General features: G+C 39.6%; 2 protein-coding genes across 5 annotated transcripts in view; one reads left to right on the top strand and one right to left on the bottom strand.

The window, feature by feature from the left end:
- The first annotated feature begins 67 nt into the window (after positions 1-67).
- Positions 68-23,648, top strand: PAQR3 (progestin and adipoQ receptor family member 3). 3 transcript variants are annotated; one of them, XR_005082793.2, is made up of 8 exons: positions 68-446; positions 3,624-3,786; positions 8,315-8,470; positions 10,460-10,657; positions 13,114-13,204; positions 15,737-15,885; positions 18,399-18,513; positions 23,561-23,648. XR_005082793.2 is itself a non-coding variant. In XM_037147070.2 (7 exons), the coding sequence occupies exons 1-6, from the start codon at positions 262-264 to the stop codon at positions 15,877-15,879; spliced, it is 936 nt and encodes a 311-aa protein (XP_037002965.1). In that variant the 5' UTR covers positions 68-261; the 3' UTR covers positions 15,880-15,885; positions 23,561-23,648. The 3 variants fall into 3 exon arrangements, 2 of the variants coding, with proteins under 2 accessions (XP_037002965.1, XP_037002964.1); XM_037147070.2 differs by lacking the exon at positions 18,399-18,513; XM_037147069.2 differs by lacking the exons at positions 18,399-18,513; positions 23,561-23,648 and having other exon boundaries at positions 15,737-18,348.
- Positions 23,589-25,027, bottom strand: part of BMP2K (BMP2 inducible kinase) — a 130,106-nt gene continuing 128,667 nt past the window's right edge. For both annotated transcript variants that reach the window (XM_037147067.2, XM_037147066.2), the window contains one exon: positions 23,589-25,027. In XM_037147067.2, the coding sequence (XP_037002962.2) occupies positions 23,589-25,027 (1,439 nt within the window).

Genomic DNA, 25,027 nt, shown 5'->3' with positions numbered 1-25,027 from the left:
GGGCGTTGCCGGCGACGGCCAAGGGGCGGGGCCCGCCGCGGCGCGCTGACGTCAGAGAGGGCCGCGACGCTGCCGGGCAGCCGCGGCGCTGACGGCGGTAGTGGAGGAGTGCTCGGAGCCGGGCCTGGGCAGCGGCGGCGTGGTAGGAGCTCGCGCAGCGTCCGCCGACTCCGGGGCGGGGGCTGCGGCAGCGAAGCCCCCTCCCCGGGGAGGCGGGGTCTGGGGGAGCTCCCCGGTGGGGGAGCGGCGACGCCGGGGAGGATGCATCAGAAGCTGCTGAAGAGCGCGCATTACATTGAGCTGGGCAGCTACCAGTACTGGCCGGTCCTGGTGCCCCGCGGCATTCGCCTGTACACTTACGAGCAGATCCCCGTGTCCCTCAAGGACAATCCGTACATCACCGACGGTTACCGGGCTTACCTGCCCTCCAGGCTGTGCATCAAAAGGTACAGTCTGGCCGCCTCCGCGGGGCGCGCCCGTGAGACGCGCCGGCGGCCCCTCCTCCTCACCTACCCCGTTTTTGTCTGGTCTCTCCGCTGCTTTCCCCGCTGTTTTCCTTGCTCATCTTTTTCATCCTTTTCTGCCACCTCTCCTCTCTCGTTATCTTCCTTCCTCCACCGCCGGAATAATAATGATAACTATTATCTTGATTACCAACTCTCTTTTGGCGCTTTGCTGTTTACAAAGGGCTTTTACATCTTTTATTCCTTTTGGTGCCTGCTAGGATGTACGTTGGACACCTCACTGACAGTGCTTGGGCCACACTTGCCCCTCTGTATACCTAAGCTTTATTTTTAGAGCAACCCTATAGAAATTCGGGCCTTTGGGGTCAGGTAAATGCATGTAGAATAGGAAACAAGTTCACATTGCCATGTATATATGGGGATATTTAGAACCTCCTGACTGATTCATTCGGTAGGTACTGTGGAGCCCTTACTGTGTCAGGGACTTTAGCCAGGTGGTGCAGAGTACAGCAGACAGGACTCTTGTTTCGTGACACACATTAAAAAGATAATTACACTATTACATAACAACCATTGTGAAAAAACGCTGTGCAGGAAAAGCACGTTAGCAAAGAGATCCTATAAAGGACACTGCCCTCCTAGAGCACTATAGAAGCAGCTCTGAATTTCTCCATCATCTAAATCTTTGAAACCAAAAGTACCTTGAAAGCCCGGGGTTTAAAAAAAACAACAAAAATTCTTAGGAGAGCTAAATTAATTTTTAACAGTCTCTGTTAAAATTCACTGTATGTACTTAAATACTGGATCCTACTTCAAGAGAATTAATACAGATGTTGGCTAGCTCCAGGTCTTTATAGAGACAAACCCCAGTGCTGGAATGTGGGCTGTTGAATAGCTCAGGCAGCAACCACATGTCTGATTCTTGCTCTTTTCAGCATGGTCTTTACCCACTTCCTTTGCCCCGTCTTGAAAGTAGTATTTCCAAGACTCACAGTCACAAGGTAACATCACTGTCCATCCCTTCTTGGCCCACCAGATTTCACAGTTTGAATTCTAAGTGATCTTTTCCTCCCTAATGCCTCCTGTACATAAGTTACTACACAAGAAGTCAGAGCTGGGCCCTGCTGTGTATGTAAATTTCCACAAGGTCTGAACAGGCAGTGATTTGCCTTAAATATTTTATACCCACCTAGCAGTGGTCCTCTGCCTTCTGATATTAAATTCCAAACATTATGGATAGAGAAATGAAATCTATGCTTTAGATCTTGGGCTGCTGAGTCAAAAAAATAGTTGGCTCTCCAGATCTGCCACTTAACAGCTGTGGGACCTTGAACAAAAGTTAACCTCTCTGAGCCTTATTTTCCCTATTTGCAAAAGTGAGGATGATCACAGCAGCTACTTTAGAAAGTAATGTGGTTTAAATGAGATTATATATGTAAAACCCTAACAAGCTTAAACACACAACAAATCCTACCTTATCATCATGATCACTGAGTTCAGAGATGAACAGATGATGATGGAGATGATTATTGATTTTGAAGCAGAACCTGGGCCTAGCTACTCATAGAATAAGAGTATGTCCTTTACTGGGGATATTCTTCTAAGTGCTCTCTTCCTCCAGCTTGGTCTTCCCAGTTTCAGCTGTCGCCCTCTCTTTTAGCTCTCAGGCATGACCAGGACAGATTTTAGAAATGGGAAGTGTTGTGTCACACTGTTCTGCCAGTACTCTGTTACTTGGAAGGAATATGCCAAGATTGTGTCTCAGTTCAGTTAATCAGGTTATACTGAGTTTTGCAAAATGAAAAGTTGTAAAGCAATAGGCAAGAATATAGTATTGTCAACACAGACCTGTAGCTAGATGTGTTCTCTCACATTCCTGCATCTTATCCACCCCCAGCCGCAACACACACAGTATAAGTAGTCTTTATACTTGATGCTTGTAAAGAATAAAGCCTGAAATTCATGACACAGGATTCACTTTATTCTTGGCGATCATTTGGTCATGTGAGACCCTGCTGGTTTTGATGTGGGAAAATGAGAGCCATGGTGACCGCTGCCCATTCACAGTAGGTTAGGGGTCTGTGTTAACACTTACTGATAAGGATCCCGAATCAGTGAAAGTCAAAGGCCTTAGTTTAGAAAGATGGTATTTTGCAAGAAAAATGCAAGCAACAGTATTTTGATTTTTTTGTCATGGTATCACCTTTCAACAATCAGAGGAGTTCTATCCACAGCAGAAGAAACATTTCACAGAATTAAGGATGGAGCTGGGAGGGACTTGCAGCAACGTCTAATCCATCTTCCTTGTTCTATAGACGAAGAATCTGAAGCCACAGAGGTTCAGTGACTTGCTCATGACCACAGAGCTAATTTGTTACAGAGGAGGTGAAAGGACTGCAGGCCTTTCGACCCGTGGTCGGGCTGGTACATGAGCCACTAGTGCTGCCAGATCTATTTAAACCAGTCAGTCAGCATTTTGAAAGACAGCAAATAGTACCGATATTAAAAGTAACCTGTTGTTTAAAATGAACATGCCACCTGAAAAATGGTATGGTTTCAAAATAATCATAGCCCAGGGTTCAGCATGCCTGTCTTATTCCAGTGAATCAGTTTGTATTCATTCTGTATTCTTTCTCCTTCTCTCAGGTCCAGTTAATTTTGTATTTGCATTTAGTGAATACTAAAAAATATTTTAAGTTTGTGCCTAACTAACATTTAGAAGGTTTTCAGAGATTTATTATTGAACACCAGTTTTAATCTGCACACTTATTTCTGTTGACATTTAGCATCGAATTTGAGCAATACACTGGGCTTAGAACAATGGTATTGTAAAGATGGATGGTGCCGGCCATCAGGGAGTGAATAGACTGGCGGGTGACATGGAATTTATCCATGGATAATTATAATGGTCAGTATTGTAGAACAGGTGGTGAGCACCAAAAGACCTCCAGCATCCTAAGATCGGTCATGAAGAAACTTGAAGAGAGATTAATCAGACTAAATGATGTATCAGATTTAGGAAGGCTGTTGTGGCTAAGGGCTTAAAGTAACAAGTGTTAGGTAACCCAGAAAAATTGTCCCTACCCTTCTAAATGCTGATGGTGAGTGAGCCACTTTGATTCTGAACTGCACGGTTTTTTCTATTTGTTTGTTTTCCAGTTTGTTTATTTTATCTAATGAGACAGTAAACATCTGGAGTCATCTGCTGGGCTTCTTTCTCTTCTTCACACTGGGAATATATGACATGACATCTGTGTTACCTTCGGCAAGTGCCTCCAGAGAAGATTTTGTAATTTGTTCTATTTGTCTTTTCTGCTTCCAGGTAAGTCATTTCACAAACACTGTTACTGGTAAAGAGAACTTGAGTCAGAGAAGCTTGGGCAGGCGACCTTACTTCGTACCTACCACTTGCTTTAAAAGCCCCAGAATAGCATATAGGTTAGCTTACTCAATTTTATAGTATACACACAAAAAGTATATTCTATGAAAGTGTATTTGGATGTTATTATTGGAGTATATTTGAAATCTAGTAAGTTCTAAAGATTGAGAACATTTCTTTGTTTCCTTTTCTCCTTCCCATTTTAGACATCTCTCCTTTAAGATTAATACAAGTGTAGGAATCTCTGATTGTACTGTTTTTGCTGAAGTAGAATACTAGTGTCTGCTTAAAACTTGAGGACTTCTCATCTTTTTCCTATTTATATGTGTGATTTTTGTATTCATGGTTTCCATACCATCTCAGCTGTAATGTCTTGTCTTGCTGGTATTGACCTTTTCTGTTCCTTTAATGTTAATTTCCTTTGGTCCTTTTACATTTGCCTGATTTCAAACACTACTTCACTTTTTCCTCCTTCTGCTTGTATCTGTTAGTTTTTTAGCAATTTCCTTCAAAAGTCTATTAAATACAGCCTTTAGAAGTTGCATTAATAGTTTTCAAACAGATACTTCTAAAAAAGAAAATAATGTGAATGAAAATCCTGTTGAGATTTTTAAATTTAAAAACGTTCACAAAGTACAGAAAATCATGACAAATGAAAAGAAAGTGGTGTCACCCCGCCCCCTCCAAACATAGGCCAGCACTACCTGCAGTTAACCTGTTGCTCCTCGATTCGGAAGGTCAGTCTGTAAGCAGGCTGCGCGGGTGTTGCTTTTATCATTTAATTTCAGATCTTCACCTTTTGACTCTAATTAAAACTTTGGAATTAAATGATTAAGAACCATATCAGAAAAATCTCCCTCCCCCCGCCAACACTTTTTTTTTTTAGAATTCTAGTTTCTAGAATAATATTTTACAGTTCTTTGAGACAAAGAATACTCTGTATTTTTACATTATTATTAGAAAACTAACTTTTAAGTATTTTTTAAAGTATTCTCTTTCTCAGGTTTAATTCTTGTCCTGATTGAAGCTTAAATATCTCTTAGAATCCATCACTAGTTTTAAAATGAATCAATTTCTTCGTAATTAAAATTTGAGATATAGCTTAACACAGACCAAGGTGCTCTCAATAATCATTAATGAGCCAAACTGGTTTTTACTCCCCTGTTAGTTATGTGGATATTACCTGCTTTGAGAATCTCACATGTTTTCTACCCTGGGCCTGCCATTTATCCCTTTACTGCCCAGCCTCAGCTGATGTTAGTTTGAATACATACTAATTTTCATATTTTGTCTAAATAAACAATGCATTACAAAACTGTGAAGATGAAATGATTACAAAACTGTCAATAAAGAAGCACCCGAAGTATTACAGTGATCCGCCCAAGATTAGTCAACAGGACAGTAAAATCCTGGTCTCCTACCTGGCAGTACGATGATCTTTTTGTTACACAAAACTTGCTAAAGACAAGCAGGTACATCTTCCCACTCAAAAGTATCATTTCTGTTATTTTTGTGCAATTATACATATCACTTGTTCACCCAGGTCTCCCAAATTCTTCGTATTAGCAGGTAGCATGGTACACCATAAATATGGTATTAATATTGATTTACATTTAATTTTTAAAACACATTTTTTTCTCTTTTCACTTTTACTCATTTTATACACTCAGTGCTTTCCCCCCAACCAAATTAATAGAGTGCATTCTGAATAACAGAATGTGATTTCAGGGGCTCCGAACTTTCCCAGAGGTCTTTCTGTCTTAGAGAAGAGTAGAATCCGAGTGTCTTTACCTAGATTCAGTTCATTTACATTCAGTTCAACAAATATTTTTAAATGCCTCCTGTCTACATGTAGGCACTAAGCTTGGCATCAGGAATAGCTGAACAAAACCAACGTGGCATAAAGATCAGGTCGCTCAGGGAGGGGGGCAGAAGGGACAGGGAGGCGGGGCATTGAAGTAGAAAAAAAAGTTTTTATAAAGTCCCAGAAGCAAAAGACAGCTTGGCACTTTCTGCAGTCATTGGACTTCGTGGTCGGATCCTGGGAGAGACAGTTGAGAAGGATGAGGTCGGAGAGGTGGGCAGGGGCCAGAGATACTTGGTTACTTGCCAAGGAGTTCAGACGTAGGATGTCACACTGTCTACCCTGATGGAGTGAGATGTTCTACAGGAGAAAACAAACACACTCAATGTGCCAGATCACTTTGCAGTCAGTTTTTGTAAGGAACTAACAATAACACATCCCTTTAAAGAGGACATACTATATTTTGCCATGTGTAGTACACACTTTTTCACCCATATTTTTGAGGGGAAAGTAAGGATGTACATTACACATGGGTATAATAATTCCCTGTACAATGTGCATAAAACTGCATATTATACAAGACACAATACAGTACTAAGTGTAGGTTAACCTAAAACTAAAAATTCAGTGCTTTCTATTAACACTGTGTTGTACTTTGTCTTCAATACTATAGTTTTTCCTCTTTTATTTTCTTGTTCACAAAGGAATTAGCTTGTTGTTTTTATTACCACTATAAGGTACACTCATGAAAAAAATCAAGCAAACAAAAATGTATATGGAAGAAAGTAAAAGTCACTTGAAATTCCACTTCCCAGAGGTAACCACATCTGAAATTTGGGGTAAAAGTCCTCCCGACATTGCATGTACACAGCCTGCCGCCTGCCTGTGTACCCGTGTCCAGGCTGTGCTCATCTCTGCACGCCGTGTTGTGACAGTAAACACTGTGACCATGAGATCTTTCCCTTTCAGTGAGAATGTACACTTTGATGATTTTCTGGGTTGACTGTTTAATCTCAAGGATAATCTGAGAAAACAAATAACCAGGCTTCTAGAATTATGTTTAGTTGGGTCAGTAAGTTGGGTCAGTAAACTGACTTGTAGCTTAGCCAAAGCCATAGATGAATAAGAATTTTAGACTGGATGAAGGGACGAGATTGTGGCAAGATGCATTGTTTTGAATACTGATATTGAGGCCATGGGGACATATTAGGTTTAATGACCCAATTATGGAACAGCTAGGTGACCGTTTATCCGCCTCAGCAGTTGCTCACAAATGTTTATCAATTTGACCTACTTCATACTGTTTGTCTGTCCTATTGTCTCCACCCCCACTGTCACTGGCCTAGCATGGGCTCTGGGCTCCCATGCTCACTGGCTCACTGGCCCAGGGCTCCCTCTGTAGCCTCGTGTCTCAGCCTCTCTGTAGGATGCACTTTCAGTCTTTGGTAGTATCACGCCTAGCCCATAATATTGAAGTTAAAACTTCTCGATGTTTATAACTTTTCATAATTGTGTCATGAAGGCAGCCACATGACACTGCTTAGTGGTTCTGTTTCTCAGCGGTTGCTTTCCTGTGAACCTCCCAGTAACCACGTGCACGTCCTTGTTTATGTCCTTGGCGGATGCCAGATCAGTCAACCTTTTACCATTCAGGTCAGGTGTGTCCACCCACAACTCCCACCTGCCAGATTCACACGCCCACGGAGCCAGTGCCCTCCCCGCTGTTTCCTCGTTGTGCTCTGCACTGACTTTTCCTGTAGGACTGACTCCGTACGTCACTTGTTCACTTGTCTGGGGAAAATCTGTCTGAGAGTAAAGGTTTCATCCTTGCATCCCCAGTGCGCGACGCACAGCAGGGATTTACTGTCTGGAGGGGGTTCAGCCATAGAAATCTTAGCTATTTTCAGAGCAGCCCATTGAGTCAGATTAGTTTGCTCTCAGCTTAACAATTATGTAAACAAAAGTCAGAATTACTTATTCTTGGACACAACAAAGTACACAATGAAATCTATACAGACATGAAAAATCTTAAATGAAAAAAAGCAAACTTCAGAACAGAATGTTTAATGTGTTTCCATTTGATTAATCTCAAAACTGTATTGTTTGTGCATGTAGACTTACATATTATACATCTTTGATATACTCATTGAAAATATCTGAAAGGACATAACTGTTATGTGTGGCGACCTTTGGGGAATAGATGTGAACAGGAGGGGTTTACTTTTTAACTTCATACAATTCTGTGTTCTTTGACTTTTTTTAAGGACGTGTGTTACTTAGTAAATACTTTTCTGCAAAGAAAACTCACTTGTGGATCAAAATAAACCTCAGTGGATATTTTTAAAACATTCATGTTGCATAATTTTTCTACCATTGTGCTATATGTTTTAAATTTTTATATTATAAAATAGCTATCATTTTAAATGTTTTTCTTTACGTGATTGTTATCCCCATTTTACCCGTGAGGAAACTGAGGCCTGGAGAAAGGATGCGGCCGCCCGACTCTGAGGCCTGGGGCTGAGCTCCCAGCCCAGCTGTGTTTGACTGGAAAGTCTGGGCCTGACCTAACCTCTCCCGGAATATCGCACATGAGTTGGTTTAATTTCTTTGTGTTTCACTTTAATATTTTTTGTTTCACTGTGTTATTTTTTGTTTTGTTTTCCATAGGTCTGTATGCTTTGCTCTGTGGGCTATCATCTTTTTTCCTGCCATCGATCAGAAAAAACCTGTCGAAGATGGATGGCATTAGATTACGCAGGAATTTCTATTGGAATACTGGGCTGCTATGTCTCTGGAGTATTTTATGCATTTTATTGTAATAATGTAAGCAATTTAAAACATTTTTCATTCTACTTTTCATATAGGTCTGGTTTTCTTGCCATTGTTCCTTTGAAATTCTGAATAAGCACATAATTAACTTATAGAAGAGTTTTGTGTAGACTTTGTTGCTACACAGTCATAGAGAACTATCAGCATAGCAACAATGTAAAACTAGCACAGGGAAAATCATAAATTTGGTTTGAATGTAACAGCTTGTATTAATTATAGCCACTTACAAGTGAGCCATTTGCTCTTTAGGCCTAATTAATTCGGAACATAAGTACATAATTAAATATATATGGAATTAACTTGTTATAAATTGATTTTACTTTAGTAGTAAAATTTATGTCCTGCTCAGCCTTCAAACTTGTTTAGTTTTGCATGAAACTATTTGTTTTTTAAAAATGTAGAAGGAATATGCTAACAGGGGCTTCATGAGTACAGTCATACAGTATTTGAATTGTTCTTGCTTGTCTTATTCTACATTTCTCTAAAACCTGTTTTCTGCTTACATCTTTACAAACATACTAGATAATCAAAGAGATCAGTCAGATATTTTCTGTAAATCTCTTCAGAAAAACTAGAAGTCAGGATAGATTAAAGAGAAAGGAGAACTGGTAAAGGTGATACAGTCCATGATCATTTAAAGGGAAAATGTTCTTCCCTGTGGTATCTGGTCTTTTCCAAATATTCACTTGCTGCAGTGGCTCTTTACCTTTTAGGGAACACAGGCTGCTCTGAGAACAAGATTGCACACTATGGACTCTCCATCAAGGAATATGTACTTCTGGGTACAAAGTAACCAAACAATTTGACATATGATTTCAGGAAGCTAATAGCCCCACAGAAGTTCCTGGAGTCAAAGTTAAGAACTGCATCCATGAGATGCTAACTCTTGCGCTTCAAAACCAGGTTTCAACAGCTCATTAGAGGCCTAAATGCTCTAGTAGCCCTTCAAATCTTATATATTTTTAAATAAACATCCTTTCAGGCCCCCCATTTTTCCTCCAACACACACATCCCACATTTGGATCATTTTGTTCATTTTCTGCATTAATAGAATCTATGTGTGTGGCCTCTCATACTAGAAACAGTCAAACCATCCTCTGCTGCCCTCGGACACATCCAAGTCAGCCAATAAGACTGTGTTTTAAAAATTCCTCCAAAATCTGGTGCTCACATCCTTGTTCAAGAAGAACTCCTATTCACTTGTTGAATCAGTTATTATATCTTCTAGCTGACTTCCTGTCTGTCTCATTCTTTTCTACATTGATGTCAGAGTTCTCTTTCTAATAAGTCAGTTTGAAAACAGCCATGTTACCCCATTTGTAAAGAACTCCATTCCCCCGATGCCAGCGTGGTAAAGTTCCAAATACTTAGCCTGCTGGGACACCGGCCTTTCAGCCTCCCTTCTCAGAACTTCCCTGCTGCCTGTGGCTGCGTGTGCTGGGTTTGTTGTGTTTCCCTTGAGAGCTTCCTCCTTCCACAAAATCTTATGTATTCTTCAAGACCCAGCTTAGATGTCATCTCCTCTGTGAAACATTTTTTAGCCACTCTAGGTAACACCGATTGCGTCCTCTTCTGTGGTTCTACACCATTCCGTCGATGCTGCAGTTACAGTACTCAGATTATAATCGTGTGTTTCCATGTTTGACCCTCCCACAGTCCGTGAGCACGCCCACTGAGCAGGTCCATGTCATAGTTGCCTTTGTTTCTGCCGGACATAAATTGTCCCTAGCACATCAGAGGTCCTCAGATTCTGTTTCATGTGATAAATGTGATCTCTCAGCCAGCTCACTTTGAAATTGGGTGTGTCATCCTGAGAAACCCAAAACAGTTGTGTAGAACATGCATTTTTTTAAGGAAGGAAGGTAATCATGTTCAGAAATGAAAATGCCAAGTAAATACTTTGGAATGTATAATGTGGAAGCCAAAATCACTTTTTCCTTCCCTTATTAACAACAACTAAAACTCGATTGCCTTCCATTGCAGTACTGGCGTCAGGTGTACTTGGTCACGGTGCTGGCCATGATCCTGGCCGTGTTCTTTGCGCAGATCCATCCCAATTACCTCACCCAGCAGTGGCAGAGGCTTCGTTCTGTCATCTTTTGTTCTGTTTCGGGATACGGAGTGATTCCTACTCTTCATTGGGTTTGGCTCAATGGAGGGCTAGGTGCTCCTATTGTGCAGGTAGGTTCAATGCAGTCCATATTTTCCCCATTTTTTGTGTCCTTTCAATTTTATTCCTTTAGGGTAAAGTAGTATCAGGCCAAGCAGATGGGTCTTTGTCATTTGAGAGCATGTCCATCATTATATATTAATGCCATAGTTCTTATACCTATATAAATGAGCATACCTTACAGGTATGCTTATAACTAAAATAAAGTCTAACTACCATTTTTTTCTGAGATGGCTTTCTGTGAAATAGTACATTCTTAATTCTCTTTCTGTTACCCGGAGTGCGTAAGTGCCCGAGTCCTTACCTGTGGAGGGTGACTCACTTTTCTAGCTTTGTCAGCTGGGCGAGCATTCCACCAGTGATAACTCCAGTGCAAAAGTGGGAGCAGCTGGTGTAGTGTGTGGGCGGGTGGAGGAGGAAGAGTTGGGAATGGTTTTTTTCTTGGACCTGTTGAGTTTGAGGTACCTGTGGGATATGTAAATGGAGGCAGTTTATAAAATTTAGGTTAGAGTTTGAGACGAGTCATTGAGATTTGGAAATCATTGTTGTATTAGTAGCTGTAGCGTGGAAGCATATGTGACCCAGCAGAGAAAATGCATTGAGAAACCAGAGCTTTTTGAGTCAGAGATGAAGGGGACAGAGCTGGAACACATGAGCAAGAATCTCAGTGATAACTGCTGAGTATTCTGGGGAATAGGATTAGAAATCAGACATTTTTTAGAGATCCATAAAGAAATGCTTTAAGTATGCACTAGAGAATAAAGTTGGGAATTTTTAACATAAGTAAACATGCCCTAAAATGTACCAGAAATGACATACACTTTGTGCAGTGGGAACTTTGTCTGGAATATGGGAATTTAAATGACATGTATTAAAAAGGATTAGATTTTTTTAGATGTGGGAAGCTTACATATACTTGCATGAAGTTGGCAACAGCATGATGGAAAACATTTGGGTATAAAATGAAAAAGAGAAAGTCCTATGATGTAGTGAATTGAGAGCTATAATCTGTCTGTCCACTTTGCCAACTCGAGAACAAGGGTGATGCTTTCTTCCTAAGACTAGGAAATAGAGCCCTGGCTGGTGTGGCTTGGTTGTTTAAAGCATCCTCTTGTAGACCAAAAGGTCATGAGTTTGATTCCCAGTCAGGACACACCCCTGTCGTGGGTCGGGTCTCCAATCAGAGCACACAGGGGAGGCAGCCAGTCAGTGTTTCTCTTTCACGTCGATGCTTCTCTCCCTGGCTCGCTCTCCCTCCTCCTTCCTTTTCTCTAAAATCAGTAAGCGTGTCCTCAGGTAAGGATTAAAAAAAAAAGAGAGAGAGAGAGAGACGATAGTGATGAGGAATTTCAGTGATCATGCTATTCAAGAAAACATGTTCTGAGAATGTGATTTCCTGAAAATAAGTAAAGAAAAAATGGAATAGGGAACGGTCACTTGAGTTTAAGTCTAACCAGAAATTAATAACTGATTGTTGACATAGAAGTGACCAAAATTTCAGGATTAAGTGACACATTCCTTCTAAGTTTATAATAACAAAAAAGAACTAGACCCATTAAGGCAGTATACATCAGGGAGCTCAGAAAAAAAAGGGAACTTTCCCATGTGCAGAAATCTTAGAGTTGAAATATAGCTTAGGAAGGTAGTGATTCTCAGAGATGGAACTCCAACACAGATCATACCGGGGGAGAAGCGAAGGGACACTTCCAGAGAAATTTCAGAGGATTTTAAAAGGTGGAAATAAATGCACTTAACCAAAGAAAAGTTGCAGAAGGGCTAATTCTGAGAGGTAGGTTGGAGTTGTGTTAAAGAAAGTTTTGAGAAATCTGGGTTGATTATTCTGAGAAGCTGGAATGTAGGGAGGGCCATGATAAGGTATTTGAAGAGGGAAGAAAAGTAACTTGTCTTTATTTCTTAAGTGGCTTATTGGTAAATTGGTTTATATCCAGAATCAGGAACAATGCATACAGATTATAGGTGGCTAATTTTCTTAAGGCGCAAGAAGCTTTCCAGCAGAGCGGTGAGATGGTCTGCTTCACAGTAGTAGTCACCAAGACCACTTTCCTGGGAGGGTGGCACAGATTTCGTAATTGGGCCACACCTCGGGTCTTTCTAAGCCACAAGTCCCTGGTCTTCAGTCTCTGCTTATTCAAATCTGGTAACTCCATCCTGTATGCACTCTACAATGTATATACCTATGTTGTAGATGGGGCTGTGGATTATAGGATCTTCTGCCTTGTTAAGGCTCTGTCTCCTTTGGAATGCTAATCTTTGGGGAGTGCTCTGTGTTCCACTCTTGTGCAGGATTAGGAATGAGATTTCTATTATTGGAGACTATCTGCAAAAGCAGTTCAGATTTAACATACTTACTTGTAATCTACCTATGAGTTCCATCTGTGAGATTCATAATCAGTTGGAATTTCAGTCACAGTAGGAAGATCTGTGAACAGCATGTTTCACTTTTCAGGACTTTGCACCCCGTGTGGTTGTGATGTATGTGATCGCTCTTCTTGCTTTCCTGTTCTACGTTTCCAAAGTTCCAGAACGCTACTTTCCAGGTAGGTACTACTCTTACACTGATTTCATAACTTTATTCTAAATACATCGTTGATGTATAAAACTAGATTTGTTTTTGTTTTCAACATTATTCGTTATGGAAAGGCTCTCCTGTTCTCAGATGTTACCTAAACTTTGAACTTGCAGAGGTTTCACCAATTTTTCCCATCATCCTTACAGTGTGAATTGAGTCCAGTAGGTGTGGTTACCATTTCATAATTGTAAACTAGTGACAAGTCTTCTGACTCCCAGCCACTATTTTTTGTGGAGCACTAATTATCAATTACCATGTATTTCTTTATATTCCAACTTAGTCTTAAAAATTAATCTATAGATGCAGAGACATGTAAAATTACCAATAAGCAGAGGGTAGTAAATAGAAGCCAGGGTCCGGATCACTTCACAGTCTGTCTGTCCATAATGAGGTTCTATAAAGCAGGTGAGGGCCGCTCGGGTTCCAGTCCCATGTGGACACTTAGTAGCTGCATAAACTAAACATGTTACTTAGGCCTTCTCGCTCGTTTCCTCATCTGATACGTGGAGATTATACTTTCTTCCATGGGGTTTTTGTGAGGATTAGATTTAGCACATTTCCTCACAAGCAATAAGCACTCAGTAAATGTTAGCAGTTATTCTGATGATGTCCCTCAGCCCCAGTCCCAAAAATGAAATCTGTGGTCGGTAAGGGGCAGGGTGATGCAAGTCCAGGTGAGCTTTGGCTGGGTGAAGCAAGACAGAGCACTGTAAAGCGCTGACTTGTCAGTGTGGGCCGTTAAGTACAGCAGCATCTAATTCAAACTGCAGACGGCCCCTGGGTTGAGAATCACCATCTGCAGTGAACTGAAGAAGGAAGGAGGAGAAACCCTGATCTGGAAAATGAACAGACAGTGGAGCCTCAGGCATTCCTCTGTGTACTCGGTTTTTATCACTGAGTTCCCATTAGAGTGGAATTCAGAGAACCTGGGTGTCATAAACATGAGGATCTGGGAACATAACTGGGACATATGCCTGATTTGAAGGCCACCCACAGTCCCCAAGACAGGGCTGGAACTTCCCTCAGCAGACAGTTCTGGTATGTTTGTATTATAAATGATTTACCACATCATTTATAATAATTCTTGTAAAAAGTTGTTTCCTCTTCATCACAGATGTGTAGAAAATTAAACCATGAAAGTTCTCTAGCATTTTCAGGCTTTAAAATACTCAGATCAGGAGTTCCCAGTTGTCTAATATAGGACACTTATAAAAGGTCAAATGTTACATAACTTAACATTTCTGCAAGACCAACTTGATATAAAATATGCCCCAGGCACCTCTGAGCAGTGCAGGTAGGGAGACCATGAAAAGCCTACGGGTAAAAGTGATCGTCCCAGATGTTCATAAATGACCGGCTTCGAAACCTTGTCTGGCCGCTCCTCATTTATGACCTGACTGTAAAGAGAAGCATGTGCATTGGAGGTACAACGGTGGTGAATACCGTAAAACCCCAAATCTTAACCCTAAGAACTTACCTTTTAGCTCAGGTTAAAATTTCAACAGTACATAAACATCACTATGGTGTCGATGAGTCCAGGCACCTCCCAGGTGTCCATGGACAGAAGTTAACAGATCTGTGGAACTCGTGTTACAGTACAGTCAGTTCTCTTTTTAATCCTCTGTATCCATTTCTTTTTTTAAATGAGTCTGTGGGCTTGATTAGAGTGGCAAAGAGATCTGTGACACAAAAAAGGGCTAAGACCCTTACTGAAAGAATTCTGTGGACTTATACCTTAAAATTTACATAATACTGGTTATTTTTCTTGGTAAGAAAAATAAAGATTAGAGATATTTACATTACATGACCATAGAAACACCTATAGTGAGAAAGTTATGTCCACTTAAATTTCTGTAGCTCTGTATTTTTGACAAAGTGTCCTACATGTTTATTTAATCTCCCTGGAATTTAACCTTTAATCACAAAGAGAAATAATTCTCCAAAGCTGTAGATGAACTACCAATCTTAATGAACCTATCACTAATTACATTTTGCAAATTATTTCATCAGTCTGATAACTCAAAGTTCAGATCTGAGTGTTCTCCTTGCACACCTGCTTGTAATAAAAAGTGCTGATAGCAGACTTACAGCCAAACACAAAAATGTGTGTGCTTCATATCAACTCCATGGTGTGTAGCATGGATTTCCTCTGCTTCTCGAATGGAATGTCTTTTATTCACCAGAGATAAATTGAGACATGGGAGGTTAAAGGTCAAGTTTCTGAAATTAACCAAGTTAGATTTTTGAAAACACATTTGGAATAGTATTTCTAAAATTCACCAGTGTACCTTATGAATAAAACCTTAAAATTAGACTCAAATATGAATTTATCCTTTCTTAAAAAACATTTGGCTCTTCATTAATCTATAACCAGTTTCCACGTGCTCTGAGACTGCCAAAATCTTTCTTTTGCTGAGCTGTATTTCCAAGGCCAAAAATACAAATTTATTTCAATTCTAATGTCAGAATATTACAATCAACACTCTACCTTCCTTTCCAGGACAACTAAACTACCTCGGTTCAAGCCACCAAATATGGCACATCCTGGCAGTGGTGATGTTGTACTGGTGGCACCAGTCAACAGTGTATGTCATGCAGTACAGACACAGCAAGCCTTGTCCAGACTATGTTTCTCCCTTGTGAATTCAGGTATGGCCACCTGGTGTGTTCAGTTGTTAAGCAATATGTAACGGGGCATTGTATACCCCAGTATTTCTAAAATTCCCTTTGTTTTTCTTTTTTCCTGTTTAATATCTCATGAGTAATACTTTATAAAAATGGAAAAGTACACTTCTAGATCTGTAACAGTAACTGCTTTATAGGCCCTTAAAACTACTTAATGTGCCACTTCTCCAGAAAGTGAAAATTAGTTAGCATTCAAAAGAAACATCTGAATACCAATGAATGTGGAACTAGTGTAGAAATAGTAATCATTTCACTTACCACCAGCTTGCTTAATTTCCTTAGGAAGGGCTCATCTCCATTATAAAATGGAGTCATCCTGTATGATTCCTTCAACTGAAAGTATTTTAATAGATGATCAAGGTCAAGTGCCCAATCAAGGCGAGGGTTTAACAGCCTATGCTTAACACAAGCTAGTATAGTGATTTCGGATCATCACTAGCCTTTAACTCATGGTTTGTGAAAAACTGGCACATAAGATACTTTCCTTAGCTGTGGGTTTTCTTCTCCCTAGGAACGTGGAATTTTTAGTTTGCTAGTACAAAAATTATAAACCTCTTGAAGTTGAAAGAGGTGTTGAGATGAGGAAAGAACTTGCATTATCATTTCCCATCAGATAAGAATTCATTAAAAACTGAGTACATGATCAGGTGACAAATTCTATAGTCTGATAACAAGTAATTAGCCATTTAAGGTTTTTAATTTCAAATTATATTCTTTAGTCCGTGTAATAATTGAACTCGTCAGCGGATTGCAGATTTACGGTTCCACAGCCCCACTGCGGCAGAGCTTCCCCTTCTCTGCATGTGCAATCCTAACTGTCCTCATGGTGGGGTTCCCAGCTATATGGGTGCTACTTTCAAGGCCATAGACTCCAGATGGCCCAGTCTTGACCCTGCAATGAACCTTAAGCCTTAGAACAAAGTCGTGCAGATGCCCCATTGAATGGTGGATTATTCACCTGTGCTCTGAAACATTAAATTGGCATTTTATTGTATATACTTAAAAAACAGATCTCAATGCCCTATCATACAACATAATACTCTTGTTCTTTGGTCTTTTTCATATGTGTAAATTAAATCCCTTAAAGCAGTCACTTATAAAAACATGTTGTTTATTGGAATAGAAAATATTACCGGTTTCTTAATGGGTTGCCATGAGCTGCTTTAAATATTGATGTATCTTGAGGACCTTGGAATCACTAAATACCGAAAGTGTTGAATGACCATGAGGCTTATTCCCAAAATGCCATTTGTACATATAATACTAGGAATGTTAACTTTAATGTGCCTCAGTTTATGCATCTATGAAATTTTGTATTTTTTCAGTATAGTGTTTTTGGAATATAAATCCCCCCCATGCTTGTATCTCAGCAAGGAAAATTTTCCCCAGCAAGCCAAGGACACACTGTTCCTATGATGGAACACTGCTTTGAAGGCAGCTGTTTTATCTCATAAAGCCAGATTTGATCCATGTGCTAAATAGAAGATTTTGGTGTAATGATGATATATTTTCCCTGTATCATCCCTTATTGACTATACTATATTATTGCTTTTAAAGAGATACTTTGTCATTTTGGGCCAAACAATGACTCTTTACAATTAATTTTCAAATGAAGGAAGGAGAAGTCTAGTTGTTAGGTCTGGCACCATTTTTGTTATAAAATCTTCTCAAAAATACATTGAACATTAAGTTTTACTTTAATTTTTAAAAATATTCCTTTTTTGGTCAGTGTATGAATTATTTAGTATTTGTCATCTGAATAGAAAAAAAGCATAATGTGTTTAAGACTATTTTTTTGAATTGAAAAGGTCTGACTATAAGAATTATACCAGTAAACATTTCATCTTCTCATGAAAGTATCAAATACTATAAGAAAGCTATCCTTTCTCATTCTTATCTTTACTATGATGTATTTATTATAATGTAGGGAATGAATGAATGTGGATTGCTGTCAACTATAAACACTTCTGTATATCAGCATTTATTGACCACCTACTGTGTGCACATCACTACTGGCAAAATTTTTAAGACATTGTTAACATTAAAGAATAACTATTTAAAAATTGCCTATAAATCTGAGCCAGTAATAATGTATATTTAAGTTATTTTTGTTTTAGTAATTAAAATTAGATTAAAAGTACACTATTCAGCTACACTACTAAAAAGATTGGTTTTAATTTTACCAGTGTGTAAACTATAAAAGCTGTTTACTGAAGGACTTTACATTTAAAAAATTATCCATTGCTGTTTTAAATTGTAGTGATTTATAAGGTTGTAGTTAACTCATTTAAGAGACAATTATCTTTCTATATAAAGGCATTTTTAAATAGCAAGATAGTGCTTGTCTTTGTCATTCAACTGAGTACAATTCACAAGCTGCATGGCAAAATGTTACTATGTAAATAAACTGGTTTACTAAATATATGAAGTGCTGCTTGTCATTCTTTATAATACATAACTTCAAAATCGTATTTTAGAATCAGGAATGAAGATTCAGGGACATGTCACACCTTACGCCATCCCACCTGGACAAAGTAACCCATTTGAAGACTGATTGACTGGCATAAGGCTGTACAGCTCTCCATTTGGCAGGTACCTACTGAAAGATATCCTTTGCCCTTTATTAAATGTCAGGGGGCAAAGCCTGCACTTGCGGATTCCTGCCAGCTGCTGAGCTGAGTAGGTCCATGTCCACCCAAAATCATCATTCCAGGTACTTTCCCTCCTGCCACAGTATGTGAAGAGTGAGCTCAGCTGTCAGAGAAAAGGCAGCAGTGTCTTCTACATGCATTAGCACAACTGTGCTTATATTGAAGAGGCACAGAAGCGACTGAAATTGTGTACCCTACTTTCTCAGTAAAGTTCACTGTAACTGAATGTGAACACGTGGTGTGCGCCACAGTTTTTTTATATATCCTGATTTGTGATATTTTGCTCCTTTTTACCATTTATTAAAAAGGCACTAAACCCTTATTTTCCCACATAACTTTAGATGTTACTACTTCAACAACAAAAAAGTTCATAACAAACAAGAGGAATCTTTTCCCAAGCCACCAATCTAAAGACACCAGTTTGTGGAATAATACCTAACATTATAGGTACTGTGACTTTGACCCCGATATATAGTCCAGCAATCCAATAAACAGGTTTTCTCTTTATCTTGCAAAAGCATCTTTTCTGACATAATCAAGGTTTACAATATTTTATTTAACCAGATTTTAATTTTTTAAGTGTTTAAAAATTATACATAATTGCAAAAACTATGCTGAACACTCAAAACTTAAGAGTCTTGTTTTTGCTTTACCTTTGTCGTAAGTTATCAGTAACTGTAGTCCTGAACAAATTGGGCTATGAACTATTTTTATTGCAAAAATGCTAGGTCACAATGGGTTTTCTTACTTGGATCTAAACTGTGAGCTCCTTTTAGAACAGAGATCTAATCCTGTTCATTTTCTCTTCCACTAGCTGGTATGGAATAGGTGCTTAATGTCTGTGGTATGAGTGAAAGAACTGAATAGAAGTTTACAACCAAAATTTTTAATAAGACAAAAAATTTAAAACTCCAAAGTCACTGGTTATAAAGAATATGCAATTCATTTGAGATTTATTGCATTTAAAGAAAGCAGATTATTAAAACAGGTATGATAAATACAGTAAGAAAATAACTTTAAATTTCAAACAACACAAAGTGAATGGGGGACAGCATTCATTCAATAGGAATAAGCAATGTCAAGGCAAAGTAGTAAAATCAGTTAGTGCTTACTTAGATATAGGGGAAAAAACAACTGGTTCTATCTCAGAACAGTTTCTACCTATATTTGAATTGAAGTTACTTAGAAAGTACATTTTATAACAATTAGAAATATAATAAAGATGTAAATCAGGCTTATTAAAAGTTAAAGTTATTTGCTTAGTGGTACATAAAAGGCTTCAGAAAATTCAAGTTTAACAGAAAATGGAAGTGTAATCAAAGAAAGTGCACTTAAAGCTGTTTGCCAGCAATTAAAAAGCAGTTTAACTATTACCATACTGCTTACTATTAGATGACTTTCAATCACAAAGAGTATAATAATAAAAACAATTCTTTCAAAAGTAGCGCAAGTTTTTAAATAAAAATAACCCTAAATGATGGCCCTTTGCATTTTCATCCGTCTACCATATTCTTTTAGTGGCTTCTGTAAACCCTCTCTAGGAGTAAAAGTTCTTTTTGTAATGATTGTGGGTGCAATTCTATTAAAACTAAAAATTCACATTAACTCCCCTGCAGACAGATGTGGCAGGTGTGTGCTCATACACTTATCTTAATATATAAACACCAGTGCGTATAAAAGTTTTCAAATAAACTCATCTCCATTCCTCTCACAGTAAACGTGCCAGCTCATTCTCACAGTAGATTTCTCTGCTCATCAATGAACCTAAAATGATGAATAACTTTGTTTAAAAAAAGGTGTAATGAACATTCTACATATATTAAAATAAATGTACCCACACTCCTCAGGACTAGTGATATTAATACACATGTACCTTCTAGCAATGCTTATACGCAGTACCAAACCTAAAATAAACCACGCAGAGTAGCGAAGAGTGAGAAAACCACTCTGCCTGAGGAACATCAAAGCAGAAGAGTGGGCTCACCTCAGTCTTTTCCTCCAGCAAGATGAGGACAACAATCTATCACACCGTTAAACAATAAACAGGGCAGAGTGAAAAGGTGCATTTATCTACCGTCCTGAATAACATCATCGCTGTGCCCACACACACACAGGGGAGGGGAGGGGCAGTGGAACATTTACACCATGTCCCTGACTGACACTTCTGAATAAATATTCTAGTCAGTTAAAATGTCATGCAGCCTACCATCTTTCCTCCTCCACTTAATATCTATATACCAAGCAACGTCTGTGTCTCAACAGATACATTCTTCAATGCCATAAAAGCTAATCTTTAAAATTAACATTTTGCTGAAATGACACTACTAAAATAATTAAGCAAATGGTCCACTTCTAGAGATTACTCAAAATCAACAAGCATGATTAAAGCTGTTAGAGCAAAAAAATAACTTTGGCCTCAGATTTTTGCTAGCTTCATATTTAACTTCCCTTAGTGATGTTCAAGTATTACAGGTTTAGAGTTACAACTATTTAACATGCTAAAGAAGCACAGAGGACACTTGATTAATAATAGGAAAATAGTTTCTATTCACCTTTCCTTCCTCAAACAAGAATCGGACCATCCTGTTTTAGAGCCAAAGTTTTACTGGGTGCTGTTAAACTTTTTCACATGCCTTGGGAGCGCTATTCTCGAACATGGCATCAGCTGTAGAGTCACCTACATCCTCACAGAAGCGGGAGGAGATGACAGAACAGAGAGCAGTCCTGATCCCACACCGCTGGGGAAAGGCCCCCACTTCGGCACATGGGAATCTCCCCACTTCCAACCCACGCAGCCCCCTACTACATGTTTCTTCTGAGCCATAATCTGAAAAATGGGAAGTCACTGGGCTATGATGACGTAAGAAACTTAAGAATGTAAATATTTTAAACAGTGTCAAGGCTGTTTCCTTAGAATTTAGCCAACATTACAAACCGAAGTGTCTGTCAGTGTCTAAGTCATTCAAAAGCATTCAGTGTATTGCTGAAAGCAAATGTAAGCGAGGCCTGGTATCAGAGTCTAGATATTTCTTGCTTACACCCTATGAAGACCACACTAATTCATCCACCAGCTCTTCTAAATACAAAATTCATGAGGTCTAGCAGAGACCAAGGCCAAGGACTAAAATAGTCAAAGAAGCATACTGTGCACATCAACCAACAGATTATCATTTTAAAAAAATTCTTCTGTTTGATACAAACCTACTGGTAGTTCATGAGTTTACTATATGTAATCATCAAGTCTTCACTTTTAAAAGAAAGTATCCCATTAATCTACCTGAGAATCAGAAAAGAAAAACACGTGCAAACACACTATTTGCCTTTGGCACGGGACAAGTCATGGGTGCAGTCGGGCTCTGAAAGTGTCCCTGGGAAGCAGTGAGGCCATGCTTGGTCTGCCTCTGCTAGCTCTGATTCACACACCGCTTCCCTGTTTGTCCGGATTTGTTTCTGTCTTAAACTAGAAAAGAGAAGGAATGAAAAAAAAGGAATATATGGTATAGTTACACATACCTGGCTTCTTTCCAAGTTCAGAACTGTGAAAACAAGCAAATAGCTCATCCCCATTGGGACACTATAATTAAGAGATTCTATCAGTTATGAGATTACTCATAAAACAGATTTTCATTGGGTTCAAAGAGAATTAATTGAAAATATAGCAATCAAGGAGAGTGCCAGTTTCCACCCTTTTTGTAAATAACCTTTAACAGTTCTAGAAACTTCTAAATGTTAATTTGACAGGGAAGGACAGTTATTTTAATTATAACTTAAAATACTTGAAAACAGAAGCACAGATACTGTATTCACATTAATTCATACATACAGTTTCTATCTTCTTAGACAGTTTCTATAAAAAATCTCAAGTTTCTAATTAGGATCTGCGATGTAAAAAAAGAAAAAGGCAATTTCGTAGCTGGGTTCTTTCCACTAACGACATTGTCCACCAGCAGAGGTAAGAGTCCCTCATCTTCTCACACAGCCACTGTAAGGCCTCGCTCGTCCAGGCCGAGGTACTTGCAGCAGGAGCTGAGAGCCCTGCATGTAAGGCCTGTGGCTTTCACTGCTCTGTGCACTTCATTAAAACTACTCCGCCCCCCAAACCTAACTGAAAACCTGTCGCTCGTGACTTCGGGAATATATTTGGTGAAGGTGGTAATTTAATAAAGTACAGTATTAAATGCAACATGATTTTACATTGTAAACATCTTAAAAACTCAGGGTTTCCACTACGTATTTTTTCCTGAAATAAAAGTTCTATATAACCCTTGTCCTCACTCCCAGTTTTTCAATAATCTACTTTGTTAGGGACATGAAAGTCTAAGTTTGAGGAAGAAGCTATTCAAGAGCTGAATATTATATATTCCTCAAGTATTTTTTTTTCTCTTTTTGTTCTAGGCTTCTAGGTAAATATTCCATATTAATGGCACTTGTTTTTAAAAATAAAAGTTTTAGGCACAGTAATTACTTCTGGCTCTGCTTTGTAGAGAAAGGTAGAAGGACTAAAATCTCCGCATTCTCCATATTATAACTTTCTGATTCTTTATGAGAATAGAGTTGTTTTACTGTGTGGAAATTAGAAGAGATCTTTAAAAAAAGTGCAACCTGTATTTGTACAGATAACCTCAGCTTTAATGCTGGATTCTGGAATGAGCCTAGGGCGTGCACCTGAAAGTGACATTTAGTATAAAAATAACAACTCAGCTTCCTAGCCCCTCTTCGGCGGCTAAAAATGGGAAGCCACATGCTCTCCCTGGATTTCTGTGCCGTTGTCAAGCCAGTCGCTGAAACCCTGGGTCAGAGCTTCCAGTTCAGCTCCTTTTCCTGCGTGGAAGAGACACTGAGTCACTAACCTGTGGAGGTACTTCCTTTTTCTATTTGGTTTATTTAAAAATCACCTATTCGATTGACCTGTAAGAATGAATAATATAAAGGGCTATACAAATCAATTTTCTTTCCAATTCAGAAAACTATTCACTTTTTTGAAACAGGGGTTGACACCAAGTCCATCAGAAGTATCTACTGTTTGGAAGGAAATGGAGCAGCACCAAATGGGTCTAATTCGACTGACTGGGCCTGTTGGGACTGAGGAGAAGTAATGCTTCGCACCACAAGTTCCGTAAAGGGGACGGCACCAAAATCATCCATTTTCAATGCATCTGCACTATGGAATGACCCATGCAGCGAACTGGGTCTTTGCCGCCCGGGCAGCACGGGATTATGGTCTGCACGGAGGTCACTGAGGCCCTGATGCGGAGGGTGCCACTGCAGGTCTGGGGGATGGAAGGGCTTGGCCCCAAAGGGGTCCAACAGACTCTCCTCGGGAGCCAGGACATTGCCTCTGTCTTTCCCATCAGTCAGCGTAACGCTGATGTTCTCCTTGGAGTCTGAGATGGTTAAAAATTCATTGCTGCTTTGAGAGTCTCGGCGGCCCACCTTTTTGTGCCTGCGGGCCCTCTCTGGAGTGCGGTAGGTGGGCTTCGTGGGCTTCTTTGTGCTGGTCGGCGTGCCGTGGTGCCGCTTCCCATTAGTTTTGGACAAATCCTGTTTGGTGCGCCTTTGGCGTGAAGACAGTTTCTGCAAGCTACGCTGTTTGACTTTTTGCTGCTGACTCCCAGTTATTTCCTCAAAGGGCACAAGCCCAAAAAGGTCCTCGTGGATGTCACTTTTACTTGTGGATGTGGGAAAGGGCTGAAATGGAGTGGAGCCAAATATATCTGTACTTTTGGGACAACCTGGGAGAGTCTGCATTTCAGGCCCCACTGCACGACCGTCTTGTATGTTCACCTTTTTGCTAAAGGGTGCCTTTGTGAATACATCAAATTCTTCTTGCTCTAGTCCCACACTAGGGAAAAAGGTCTGTTGAGAGAGGTTCTTCTCATTTTCTCTTTGTTGGGGCTGTTGAGCATGCACGGCAAAGAAGGGGACTGCGCCAAACACGTCAAACTCGTCTTTGGGGGTCTGCACTGCAGCATCACAGGGTAACTGGGCTGGGCTGGTGGGCGTTACATTAGGATCTTGGATTGGCCCACTGCCAGATTTGGCTCTGTAGGCGGGGCTCCTGTCACTGTACTTGGTTTTGGCCTGTTCGTACTCAGAGTCAGAGCTATGTTTCTCCTCCTCTTCTTCATCTTCAGAGTCCATGAGGAGGGGCCTATGACCCAGATTTTCTGGTTCAGTATCATCATCATTGAAATCTCCCTGTTCTCCCTGAAGAATTTCTTCATCCTCTTGCTCTTCCTCTTCACTGCTCTTAGGAGAAGGGGGATCTGATTCAAAATCACTTTCAGATTCATCATTTTCCTTCTGCACTTGACCCTGTAGTGATGAATTCTCTGAGTTTTTCTTTCCAGCCCGGTGGTCTTTAGATACTGGACTTGTCTTTCTATTCTTGATAGGGTTTGTAGAGCTATTTTTTTCATTCATGGATGAAAGTTCAATTTTCTTTTCAGGAGAAC

This window comes from Artibeus jamaicensis, unplaced genomic scaffold, assembly GCF_021234435.1.
Source record: "Artibeus jamaicensis isolate MK-2021 breed Jamaican fruit bat unplaced genomic scaffold, CSHL_Jam_final scaffold_1031, whole genome shotgun sequence".
Lineage (NCBI taxonomy): Eukaryota > Metazoa > Chordata > Mammalia > Chiroptera > Phyllostomidae > Artibeus > Artibeus jamaicensis.
Note: the sequence above shows the minus strand (reverse complement) of the source record. Positions and strands in the feature narration are given on the sequence as shown.